The sequence below is a fragment of the Chiloscyllium plagiosum genome, unplaced genomic scaffold (genome assembly GCF_037043375.1).
Source record: "Chiloscyllium plagiosum isolate Xiang-an unplaced genomic scaffold, Cpla_swu_hap1 HiC_scaffold_2, whole genome shotgun sequence".
NCBI lineage: Eukaryota > Metazoa > Chordata > Chondrichthyes > Orectolobiformes > Hemiscylliidae > Chiloscyllium > Chiloscyllium plagiosum.
The window spans coordinates 32,155,690-32,169,261 of record NW_028270140.1 but is presented as its reverse complement, the minus strand read 5'-3'; the positions used below and the strand labels follow the sequence as shown (position 1 = coordinate 32,169,261).

General features: G+C 43.0%; 1 protein-coding gene across 1 annotated transcript in view; it reads left to right on the top strand.

The window, feature by feature from the left end:
* Positions 1–13,572, top strand: part of ptar1 (protein prenyltransferase alpha subunit repeat containing 1) — a 36,644-nt gene that overhangs the window by 5,544 nt on the left and 17,528 nt on the right. The window contains exons 4-5 of the mRNA XM_043716706.2: positions 282–348; positions 8,850–8,954. Of these exons, the coding sequence (XP_043572641.2) occupies positions 282–348; positions 8,850–8,954 (172 nt within the window). The remainder of the gene's footprint in view (positions 1–281; positions 349–8,849; positions 8,955–13,572) is intronic.

Below are 13,572 nucleotides of genomic sequence, written 5' to 3'. Positions count from 1 at the left end.
ATTCTTGTCTTGTAAGCAGTAATGAATTCTGATCCACCCCCAACTTTTCCAAATATAGCATTTTATAGCTCCTACATTGTAGAAAATTAGATTTTGAAGTTTGGAATATCTGCAGCTTGATAATTTGCTAGTGTCTGCAACGGAATTGGATTTAATGGAAACCTGTTCAATTCCTGGCACAGATTTTTGATTCATTTTATGTGAATAGATGCTGTTAAATAAGATTGGTTAATACATTTTTGTTTCTTCCTCTCGCCCCCACATCTCTCCCTCCTCCTCAGCACTGACTGATCTCACTTGTACTCTGCTGCTTCTAAATCCAGACTTCACAACTGCCTGGAATGTCAGGTATGTCACAGTCAGCAAATGTCAATATCCATGGCTGATTCGGATCCGAAACCTGACTCCACCGTGGCATTTATGACTAATTAATGTCTTTTAAAAGCTGTTGTGTTGTTCGCTCGTGGTGGAGTTACTTTCTGAAATTAGGGAAACTACATACCTTGCATTTATATGGCACCATTCAGAAAGTGCCAAAGCCAGTTATGACTGAAAATTACTGTCACAAAGAGCAGTCAAATAATTTGTGCTCCGTAACCTGACACAAAAACGCACTGGATAACGAACAAATAAAATCTGTTAAGGGGTAGGTTTCGATCAAGATACCAGGAAGGACTCCCTGGCTCCCTTTTCTATTTTGCTTGAGTAGCAGCAATAGGATCTTTTTGATGGGACTGAAAGGGAAAGACATTATCTTATTGGAGCACATTTCAACCAGGCTTCTCCAGCACCCCAAAAGATTTTGTACTGTTTTCAGTTCCCAATTTTTTTTTTTTCCCCAATAGTGGTTTACACTGTGACAGGGAGGAGGCAGAGCAGGTTGGAGTTCCACAGAAGTTTGTGATTTATTTCAGAGTTACTTAATTAAGGAAAAAAAGTTGCAAACCTCTGATTTAGTGTTTCATCTATAAGCTAGCACCTCCATCGAATCAGCATTCCTCGGGTACTCCACTCGCTATATCCGTCTAGGTATCGTGCTAAAGTTTCTGGAGTGGGTCTTAAGAGTCATACAGCACGGAAATAGACCCTGCAGTTCACCCAATGGATGCCGACCATAATCCCACACTAAACTAGTTCCACCTGCCTTCACTTACGGTGGCTCAGTGGTTAGCACTGCTGCCTCACAGCACCAGGGTCCCAGGTTCGATTCCAGCCTCTGACAACTGTCTGTGTGTAATGTTTGCACATTCTCCCAGTGTCTGCATAGGTTTCCTCCGGGTGCTCCGGTTTCCTCCCACAGTCCAAAGATGTGTAGGTTAGGTGAATTAGGCAATTTAGCATAGCCATAGTGTTAGGTACATTAGTCAAAGGGAAATGGGTCTGGGTGGGTTACTGTTTGGAGGGTCGGTGTGGACTTGTTGGGCTGAAGGGCCTGTTTCCACACTTTAGGGAATCTAATCTAATCTAATTATATCCCTCCATACATTTCTTACTGATGTTGTAACTGTACTGGCATCCACGACTGCCCCTGGAAGTTATTCCACACACGAATCTGTTTGTTTCTCTTTTTTTAAAGAAAAGCCCCCTATGTCTTTTTTAAAATCATGCTCCTTTCATCTGAGCCAGAAAGTTCTGGCTTGAAGATGGTGGAGCCCTACCCACAAGAATGGAATTAAAATTGCCTTTCTGTATCGACCAAGAATATTGGCATGTAACATTATTTTTCTGATAATTAATTGATGCTGCAGAATTAGGCACTGATAACTCCAGTACTAATGTTCTGAGGATTCCACTTGAAACTCCCTTAATAGAGAGGATGGTAAAATTAACCCATTTCCATTAATGTTGCTTGGGCCAAGTGGAAGACTTGATGGCACAATAAATGGAGGGATGTTAGAAAATGATTTGAATGAGGAACCAGGCGTCTATCCCTACTGTTTTCTGCAGGCTGCTGGTGACTGATCATTGCAGCTCACAGGACGAAATTGTATAGCACTTTTTTTTTAATGTAGCAAGAATTGCAAAGGACCTTTTATGGGGTGATGGTGGTGTAGTGGTGATGTTACTGGGCTAAGTTACTGCAGATGCTGGAATCTGTACTGAAAATAAAAAATGCTGGAAATCACAATGGGTCAGGCAGTATCCATGGAGAGGGAGAGAGAGCAAATTAATGTTTTGAGTCTAGATGAGGGTTATCTAGACTCTAAGGATTAGCTTGTGCGCTCCCTCTGTCCATGGATGCTGCCTGATCATTGATTTCTAGTATTTTTTTTTGTTTCAGTAATCCAGGGGCCCAGGCTAATGTTGTAAAGTCATGGGATCAAATGGCACCACTGTGCTGCTTAAATTTAACCAATAAAAATTAAATTGAGAATTGAAAGGCAATCAAACTACTTGTTGTAAAAACTCACCTGCTTCATTCATATCCTTTTAGAGAAGCAAATCTGCCACCCTTGCTTAGTATGGGCCTGCAACAAGGTACAACAATTAACTCAGGCAAGAAAAAAACAGAAGTTGCTGGAAAAGCTCAGCAGATCTGGCAGCATCTGTGAGGAGAAATCAGAGTTAACATTTTGCATCTGGTTACCCTTCCTAGTTGGAGACAGAAAAGACTGCAGATGCTGGAATCCAAAGTAGACAGACAGGAGGCTGGACGAACACCGCAAGCCAGGCAGCATCAGGAGGTGGAAAAGGTGGTGCAGAGTCTTGACTCAACTTCGACTTCACCACTACCTGAGCTGCATGGCCTGCTGTGTTCATCCAGCATCCTGTTTGGCTGTGTTGAAATAGGCATAGCAAGGCAACTGTACAAGGACAGTTAGGAATGGGTAACAATGATACCCATGTCCCATGAAAGAAGTTTTGTTTTAAAGAATCACAGGAGAGATTATTCAACAAAACTTGATACAGTGCCAGATGAAAGACTGGAACAAAAATCTTGGTTAGGGTGACACGTTGGCTCAGTGGTTAGCACTGCTGCCTCGCAGCGCCAGGGACCAAGCTTCAATTCCCACCTCTGGCAACGGTCTGTGTGGAGTTTGCACATTCTCCCCATGTCAGTGTGGGTTTCCCACAGGTGCTCCTGCTTCCTCCCACAATCCAAAGTTGTGCAGGTTAGGTGAATTGACCATGCTAAATTGCCCGTACTGTTGGGTGCATTAGTCAGGGGTAAATATGGTGTGGGTGAGCGGGTCTGGGTGGGTTTCTCTTCGGAGGGTTAGTGTGGACATCTTGGGCTGAAGGGCCTGTTTCCATACTGTAGGGAGGCTAATCTAAGAAGTAGATTTTAAGCAGTGTCATAAAGGAGGATTGAGAGGTTTTGGGAAGGGAGTATGAGCTTAGGGCTCAGGTGACTGAAGAGACAGTGCTGTTGATGGTGGCGTGATTAACATCAAAAATGCACTGGAGATCAGAATTGAAGGAGCAATTCAATCTGCATGACTAAAAACGTTTGGGCAGAATTTAAGACGATGCAAGGATTTGAGAACAATGTTTTAATGCTTTCTAGACTGGATTTTAATTAGTCAGGAACTCCCCATCACTTGTGACTTGCTTTGACATAAAAGAGCCTCATTACATCCTATACTTCTGGGACGTGTGGCTAGCACAGAGTAAAACCTGCTGACCCCTGAAGCAAATTGTTGGTAGGCACCAGAGTTAAAAGGCCCACCTTGGTTCTATGGCACTCAATCTCAGTTATTTTAGAAGCTGTTGGGTCCTTTAGCCCCCACCCTCCCACTCCATGCCACCTCATGCAATAAATACTGCAGGAAGACCATAAGTCATAGCAGCAGAAATTAGGCCTTTCAGCCCATCAAATCTGGTCCACTATACAATCATGGCTGAAAAATTTCTCAGCCTCATTTTCCCACCTATTCCCCGTAACCCTTGATCCCTTTGACAATCAAGAATCTATCTAAGTCCATTTTAAATACATTCAATGACCTGGCAGTAGCAGTGAATTCCATAAATTCACCACTCTCTGATCGAAGAAGTTTCTCCTTATCTCCAATGCAAACGGCCTTGTCTTTACTCTCAGGCTATGCCCTCTGGTTCTAGTCTCCCCTACCAATGGAAACATCTTCCCAACATCCACTCTGTCCAGGTCATTCAGTATTCTGTATGTTTCCTTTAGATCTCCCCTCATCCTTCTAAACTCCGAGTGTAAACCCAGAGGCCTGAAATGTTCCTCGTGTTAAGTTTTTCGTTCCTGGGACTATTCTCGTGAATCTCCACTGAACATGCTCCAGGGCTAGTACATCCTTCCTGAGATAGGAAAACTGTGCACAATACTCCCAATGTGGCCTGACCAGAGCCTCAGAAGTACATCCCTGCTTTTATATTCAAGTCCTCTTAAAAATAACTGCCATCATTGCATTTGCCTTCCTAACTACTGACTCAATCTGCAAGTTTACCTTGAGAGAATCCTGGACTAGAACTCCTAAGTCTCTTTGCACTTCAGACTTCTGAACTTCTTCCCAGTTAGAAAATAGTCCATGCCTCTCTTCTTCCTACCAAACTGCATGACCTCACACTTTCCCACGTTAGACTCCATCTGCCACTTCTTTGCCCACTCTCCTAAACTGTCCAGATGCTTCGGCAGTCTCCCCTCCCCAACCATGCCACCGGTCCCTCTATCTGTCTTTGTATCATCTGCAAACGTAGCCAGAGTGCCCTCAGTTCCATCATCTAGATCGTTAATGTATAAAGTGAAAAGCTGTGGTCCCAACACTGAGCCTTGTGCAGCACCACGTGTCACCGGCTGCCACCCTGAGAAGGATTTTAATTGTAAACTTCTACAAGAGAGCTCTCCCCTCCGCACACTTGCTTCTGAAAAAAAAGTCAGTGTGAAAAGCATTCAAGGATTTCCCCCCCCCCCCCACCACTGCTCAATTTGTCATAGAAAACATCAAGCACTTATTCAGTAACTGCATCAAAGACAATTGATCCTTTAATACTCTCTTTCAAATTGAGCTAAGACCACCTGCTGAGGAATGGTTCTGAAACTTGGCCAAGCATTCATAATAGGAGAAAGTGAGGACTGCAGATGCTGGAGATCAGAGCTGAAAATGAGTTGCTGGAAAAGCGCAGCAGGTCAGGCAGCATCCAAGGAGGAGGAGAATCGACGTTTCGGGCATGAGCCCTTCTTCGGGCTCATGCCTGAAATGTCGATTCTCCTGCTCCTTGGATGCTGCCTGACCTGCGCTTTTCCAGCAACACATTTTCAGCAAGCATTCATAATCTCAGTAACTGCCCTTGGGAGATGTCAGCAGTGAACACTACTGAAGCTGCAGGAATAAATGGTATTAACTTTCTATAACCTACACTAGGTGGCACTTTGATCCAGGTAGGCCAGCAGAAGATGGCTCTAAAGGGGGGGCTTCAACATTTTATTTCATCTTGAATAGGCTGGACATTTAAATCACTTTGAATTGTGACAGCGCAATAAATTTTGTTTTTAATCAGCCCTTTTAAGGGCATCTATGTCTATTCCATAAATTTGGGACTCTCACACTGCAGATTAAGACATCTGAAACAGCGGTCCATTTGAACACTGTGCTAATTTCAAATAGTCAGGTTAAGCTTGTTTCATGTCCCCATTCTCTGCCCCTAGAAAATGAAGTTGGGGTCTATTGGCAATGCGGGATGGACTCCTGCATCCAGGTCCCTGCCTGCCACATTGAAAAGTCAGTCAGCTTGGTTCCACGAAAATCCAGTCCTTTGACTGTGAATAGCAGCTGAGAGTTGAAATCCAACCACTACCAGAAAAGTGTAAATTTTGAGCTTAATAGGAGTGTATTCAGTAGCTTTATTCTGTTTGGCTTCCTCCCGAATCGTACCTAAATTGCTTGCTTTTCTAAATGTTATGACTTATTTAAATTTATAAACATAGATGTATGACTTGTGAATGAGTGAGTGTATAGATATAGACACCAGATATTGGATAACCATGGAGATTCAGGGAAGGCATCTTTACTTGTCTGTGGTTTTTCTTCTCCGTCTACCCTCCGTTTCACTCTCCCTCCTTTCTTTTCTCTACCCAGAACTTGGACAGTAATTGTCTTGAGCCTGTTTAGTCTAAGAGTAGTAATCTTATTAAAATTAAGAGCTGTATTTACTTTTCCCGAACCATGTGCAGTGTATGTGTCTCTGGTTCTGTGATGTGAAGATGCTGGTGTTGGACTGGGGCGGATAAAGTCAGAAGTCATATGACACCAGGTTATAATCTAACCGGTTTATTGGAAATCACAAGTTTTTGGGGTGCTGCTCCTTCCCCTGACAAAGGAGCACCGCTCCAAAAGCATATCATTTCCAATTAACCTGCTGGCCTATAACCCGGTGTCCTGTGGCTTCTGACTCTCTGATTCTGGACAGCTAAAAAAAGCTTTGAGTGGGAGGGAATTTCATGTGTGCCAATGTGTACACTTTAAAGGCAACTTTGAACCCTGCTGCTTCAATTCAGAACTTTTCACTGTGGCTGACCCTCTGATTTGAATTTTTTTTTTTCAAATTTTACCATCTATAGATAATGGATATAGGTTTGCTGGCTGAGCTGCAAGTTTCATTTTCAAAATGAACCTTCCAGCTCAGCGAGCAAACCTACATCCCAGAACTTCAACTTGAGCTATCATTCTGAACTCGCTAATGTATAGATAAAGTTGTAATACAGCGTTAAAGCTAGGAATTGTAGGACAGTAAGGAATACACAGTGAGTGGCATTGTACAGCTAGATTTTCATATTTACGAACACATGGGATTAATTAAATAGCTCTTTCAAATAGCATGGATATGATGGATCAAATGGTCTCCTTTCTTTTCATGCTGTAGAATACTAGGTCTTGGAACAGGCTCTGATTTGCCTGCTCAGAGACTCTGCTGAGTTGAATTGATTACTGGCAGTGCAGGTCATGTTTGGGTCTAAGTTTCAAGGCTGGAAGATAGTGCCGTAGTGGTAATTTCACTGGGCTAGAAATCCAGCAGCCCATGCTAATGCTGTGGGGACACTACCACTACAGCCAGTACAATCCAGATTTGGTTCATAAAAACCTGGAATAGAAAGGTAGTCTCAGCAAAAGTGACCAGTACTGCCTTCTCATTTAAAAATCCATCCAATTCCCTAATGTTTATTTAATTCAAAACTGCCACCTTTTGCCTGGTCTAGCCTCCACAGGATTCCAAGCCCACAGCAATGTGCTGGTCTCTTGACTGTTCTCTGAATAGTCTAGCAAGTCCAATCAGTTCGAGGGCAATTAAGGATGGACAAGAGCGACTCTCCTATCCCATGAACAAGTAGAAGAGAGGTAATTGTGGCAAATATTGAGCCAGCCTCCACCCCAATCTGATTCTGGCCAGTAAAATGTGGGTAATGAAACGGGCACGTAATTGGTCACTGACTCATGCATGAGTGAGTGTTGCATGCAGATGGACAAAGGAAACCTGCTTTCTAGTACCTGTGCTACTCGATAAGGTGTCATTCTTTCTCAGAATTCAGAATATAAAACTACAGACCGTCTGGAGTCTGTATAATCTAATTGTATTTTAATATCGAGAACTTTACTCGAGAATGGACGTTTTACACTAGGATTGAGGAGCAATTGTCTGACCTGGTTCAGAATTTTACATGGTTGCTATGATTACATTGGCCGAAAAACTCTACGGTAATGGAGACAGTTTTATGTGAATTGAGTCGGGAGGTCATGTTGTGGCTGTACAGGACATTGGTTAGGCCACTGTTGGAATGTTGCGTGCAATTCTGGTCTCCTTCCTATCGGAAAGATGTTGTGAAACTTGAAAGGGTTCAGAAAAGATTTACAAGGATGTTGCCAGAGTTGGAGGATTTGAGCTATAGGGAGAGGCTGAACAGGCTGGGGCTGTTTTCCCTGGAGCGTCGGAGGCTGAGGGGTGACCTTATAGAGGTTTACAAAATTGAGGGGCATCGATATGGTAAAGTCTTTTCCCTGGAGTTGGGGAGTCGAGAACTAGAGGGCATAGGTTTAGGGTGAGAGGGGAAAGATATAAAAGAGACTTGAGGGGCAACTTTTTCAAGCAGAGGGTGGTACATGTATGGAATGAGCTGCCAGAGGAAGTGGTGGAGGCTGGTACAATTGCAACATTGAAGAGGCATTTGGATGGGTATATGAATAGGAAGGGTTTGGAGGAATATGGGCCAAGTGCTGACAGGTGGGACTAGATTGGGTTGGGATATCTGGTTGGCATGGACGGGTTGGTGCGAAGACCCTATTTCCATGCTGTACATCTGACTCTATGACAGGAGTTAAATCCCACACATACTTGCCCCGAAGTATCCTATTGCCCATTTCAGACAGCAAGGAAGAGTCAACCATGTTGATGTCTTGACTGGAGTCTCAGGCAGACCTGATAAGGATGTTAGGCTTCCTTCCCAGAAGGATATTTAGTGGCATAAATTTTTCTTGTGACCATCTAATTGCTGCTTGATCCCATTTTTGTTTATTGCTACCAGTATTTAATTGCTAGGTTCTGTTTGTTCTTGTTTAACAAATGCTAATCTCAAATGTTAAACCTGCAATGTTGGGATTTTGAACACTGTCTCTCATTCTCTGAAATGTTAAACTAAGTCTCCAAGTTACTATTATAAGCAGCTAAAACTAAAAAGACTGATTTAATTGTTATTGTAGAAAACCAATTAAAATACTGACATATTAATATTCACGAAAATGATCTTGCTGATACTATCATTGACGTGTGTTTAATGTATCTAACATCGACTTGACAGTTGTGTCTGTGCTTGCTTTTTATTTGCCTAATTCTAATAACTGGAATCTACTTCATTTGATAACATGAGAGAATGATCCTGAAATATTTTCCAGAAAGGAACTGGTGCAGTTGGGAGCTTTAGATCCATTTAAGGATTTGTATCTCGGAAAATTGGCCTTAACAAAGTTCCCTAAAAGTCCAGAAACTTGGATTCACAGGTTTGTAAAAGAACACATTGTGCAATATTTTTGAAATGTTATTTGAATTATTTCAAATGTAATAGAACTTTTCTGTCCATTTTAATGTCTCACCTAGAATGTTTTAGTAGTATTACTTGAGAAACTGTTGTTCACAAATACTCTTGGTGGGATCAAGGATGGCACTTTTTTTTTAACTTGCTTCACAGGAGGCATTTTATTTGAGTAAAATATTTGTCCCACTCTTGCTTCTTAGCTTCCCCAATCCCCATCTGTCTGATTTCTATATCTCTGCTCCCCGGATTATAAGATTGCCATTATCATTATGGGAACATAGGGGGCAATTCAGCCTGTTGAATTTCTTTTCTTCCTTGAGTTGTGGCAAATCCGACAATTGTCACCCATCCCAGATTATCCTTGAACCGAGTCGATTATTCAGCTGTATTAGATGACTGTAAAGAGTGAACTATGGTTCGGAAGTAGACCAGACCACTTAGGGATGGCAGATTTCTGTTCTTCAGGGATGTTGTCAAATCCTATTCAGTTCACTAATGGTCACTGATGGTTGCCACCGTGGTCAGCACTTCCGAGACTAGTTTTTAATTTCTCATTTTTATTATTTGAATTTAAATTCCACCAGTTTCCATGTCGGGATCTGAGCCTCTGTCAGAGCATTAGCTTGGTCCTCTAGTCCAGTGATATCATTCTGACTGTTACCTCCCATTGCTGATCTGTATTCTAGCTTCACCTGCCAATGTTGACATACCTATTGATACTCTTGGCCGATATCTGTAAATCTCTGGTTTTAAATGGATGAATTGTCCCAACTTTCTTTTTTAAGGGGGTGGTGGTGGTTTTGTTTGGTGGGAAGAACGTCTTCCGCTCACTGGAATTGGCTACTGCCCAGGTGTGACTCTGCTGGAGATTTTTCTTTCTGTGAGATTCAATATCCTCCACTTGCACAGTTTGAAAGTCTATGATGGCTGAGCGCGACATGATGGGTAACATTTCCCCAGTCTATTGCACTTAAACTGCATGTTCCAATGTTCAGTGTCACCATGCCCCTGTAGTGTGTGAATGAAATATGTTTGCTGAAATGTCTTGAGGTCACTCTCTATCTCATTAATTCTTTCTGCTTTTAGATGGGGAGTGGGGGAGCGGAAACAACCTTTGATGGCTCAGTGAAGCTCCTAACCAGCATGGACGAGAGCTGAATGTTAATTAATAGCTTTCTTTCTCCTGACTAACACAATTGCTCAGCACATGGTTATAAAATTAACTTGGTTAAAGTCATATTCTTCCACCTATGACTAGAAAACACCACCTTGTTCTTTATGTAAAGAATATTTATTTGCTTCAGTTAGGAACAGGAGATGGCAAATAGCCTTTCAAGCATGTTTTGTCAATCAGGGACTTCCTGTCCGAACTCTGTGTACTTGTTTGTAATTCGCACTGCACAGCATCAGACACTTCTGAGAATTCAGTTCTTGCACTGCTGCTGGAATCTTAGTTTTATGTCAAACCTTGACTTCAGAAAGACATTTTCTTTCCCAATAATATTAGAGGCTAAATATTAGTGCCTTGATGGTCCCCTTTTGTAAGTGTTAATCTGCTGAGTTAAGATTCGTATAATACAATTGAAATGTGATTTATGAACAGGAATGATACCCTCTTTCTCCCGTCTCTTTCTGTCTTCACTAACCCCTCCCCTGACCCATCACGCTGTCCTCCTCCCCCTCCCCCCCCCCCCCCCCCCCCACCCACCATGTCTGTGGTACCTTGTGTATCGCAATATATAAACCCCATCCCCCACCGAAGGAGATTTAAAATCCTCGGCCAAACAAGCAAGAGGATAATTCTGATAAATTCCTCTTTCTGTTGTCTTAGTGACCAAATCTAACCCAGATCATTACTCTGACCATAATAACGAAAGCTCTTTTCAATCTATTCAATAGACTATTCAGCTTGCTTTATCATTCAATAAGATCATGTCTAATTTGACTTGAGTCTCACCCCAACTTATCTGTCTGTCCCACGTTCCCTTGTCAATCAAAAATCCATCCAAATAAGCCTTAAATGTATTCCATGCCCCAGCCCCCAATGCTCTCTGGAGCAGAGAATTCCACACTACGTACACTCCGAAATTCCTCCTCCTCTCAATCTTAGAGACCCCTAAATGAAGTACCTCTGGGTGGAACTCTCCGCGAGAGAAACATTTTGGGCCACTTCAAAAGTGTTTTATTTTGGGGAGGAACAAAATTTTGGCTCACTTTCCTTTTTTTTTATTTAATGCTTGATTACAACAACTTGTGTTTATTTCGCACTTTTTTTATTGTTTATAAAATATTCCAAAGTGTTTCACAGGTCATATTATAAGATAAAGTGTGACATTTAGCCACATAATAATTGAATCAGATGACAAGGAGGTTGGTTTTAAAGGGCATTTTAAGAGGTGTCAAGAATGAATTTCAAAACTTGAAATTGCTCAGGGAATTGAAACATAGTCATTGATGATGAAACAATTCAAATCCTGGATGTGCGAGCGGCCAGAATTAGAGGAGCAGAGATCTGAGTGGTGAGCAGAAAGCGATTAGAAAGATGGGGAGACTAGGTATTGCACCTGCACATCCATCAATATCATTTATTGTATCTGTTGCTCCCAATGCGGTCTCCTCTACATTGGGGAGACTGGACGCCTCCTAGCAGAGTGCTTTAGGGAACATCTCTGGGACACCCGCACCAATCAACCACACTGCCCTGTGGCCCAACATTTCAACTCCCCCTCCCACTCAGCCGAGGACATGGAGGTCCTGGGCCGCCTCCACCGCCGCTCCCTCACCACCCGACACCTGGAGGAAGAATGCCTCATCTTCCGCCTCGGAACACTTCAACCCCAGGGCATCAATGTGGACTTCAACAGTTTCCTCATTTCCCCTTTTCCCCCATCTCACCCCAGCTCCAAACTTCCAGCTCAACACTGTCCTCATGACTTGTCTTACCTGCCTATCTTCCTTTCCACCTATCCACTCCACCCTCCTCTCTGACCTATCAGCTTCATCCCCTCCCCCACTCACCTATTGCACTCTATGCTACTTTCTCCCCACCTTCCTCTCATTTATCTTTCCACCCTTCAGGCACTCTGCCTGTATTCCTGATGAAGGGATTTTATTGCTCCTTGGATGCTACCTGAACTGCTGTGCTTTTCTAGCACCACTCTAATCTAGACTAGGTATTGCACAGTCAACGTAACCCATCAGTGAGTACAGATCATAGAAGAACTTGAAATACAGACATAGAAGTTGTAGAAGTAGTGATAGAAGACCTGATTAGGGATAATCAACATGGCTTTGTGCGTGGGAAATCATGTCTCACAAACTTGATTGAGTTTTTTTGAAGAAGTAACAAAGAGGATTGATGAGGGCAGAGCAGTAGATGTGACCTGTATGGACTTCAGTAAGGCATTTGAAAAGGTTCCCCATGGGAGACTGATTGATTGATTCCTGAAGAAGGGCTAATGCCCGAAACGTCGATTCTCCTGTTCCCTAGATGCTGCCTGACCTGCTGCGCTTTTCCAGCAACACATTTCCATCTCCAGACTGATTGATTAGCAAGGTTAGATCACATGGAATACAGGGAGAACAAAACTTGCTCAAAGGTAGAAGACAGAGGGTGGTGGTGGAGGGTTGTTTTTCAGACTGGAGGCCTGTGACCAGTGGAGTGCCACAACGATCGGGTGCTGGGTCCTCTACTTTTTGCCATTTACATAAATGATTTGGATGCGAGCATAGGAGGTACAGTTAGTAAGTTTGCAGATGACACCAAAATTAGAGGTGTAATGGACAGTGAAGAGGATTACCTCAGATTACAACAGAATCTTGATCAGATGGGCCAATGGGCTGAAGTGGCAGATGGAGTTTAATTCAGATAAATGCGAAGTGCTGCATTTTGGGAAAGCAAATCTTAGCAGGACTTATACACTTAATGGTAAGGTCCTAGCGAGTGTTGCTGAACAAAGAGACCTTGGAGTGCACGTTCATAGCTCCTTGAAAGTGGCATTGCAGGTAGATAGGATAGTGAAGAAGGCATTTGGTATGTTTTCTTTTATTGGTTAGAGTATTGAGTACAGGAGTTGGGAGGTCATGTTGCAGGTATACAGGACATTGGTTCGACCGCTGTTGGAATATTGCATGCAATTCTGGTCTACTTCCTATCGGAAAGGTGTTGTGAAACTTGAAAGGGTTCAGAAAAGATTTAGGAGGATGTTGCCAGGGTTGGAGGATTTGAGCTACAGGGAGCGGCTGAACAGGCTGGGGCTGTTTTCCCTGGAGCGTTGGAGGCTGAGGGGTGACCTTATAGAGGCTTACAAAATTATAAGGGGCATGGATAGGGTAAACAGGCAAAGTCTTTTCCCTGGGGTCAGGATGTCAAGAACTAGAGGGCATAGGTTTAGGGTGAGAGAGGGAGGATATAAGAGACCTACGGGGCAACTCTTTCACATAGCAGGTGGTACGTGTATGAAATGAGCTGCCAGAGGCAGTGGTGGAGGCTGGTACAATTGCAACATTGAAGAGGTATTTGAATGGGTATATGAATAGGAAAGGTTTGGAGGGATATCGGCCGGGTGCTGGCAGGTGGGACT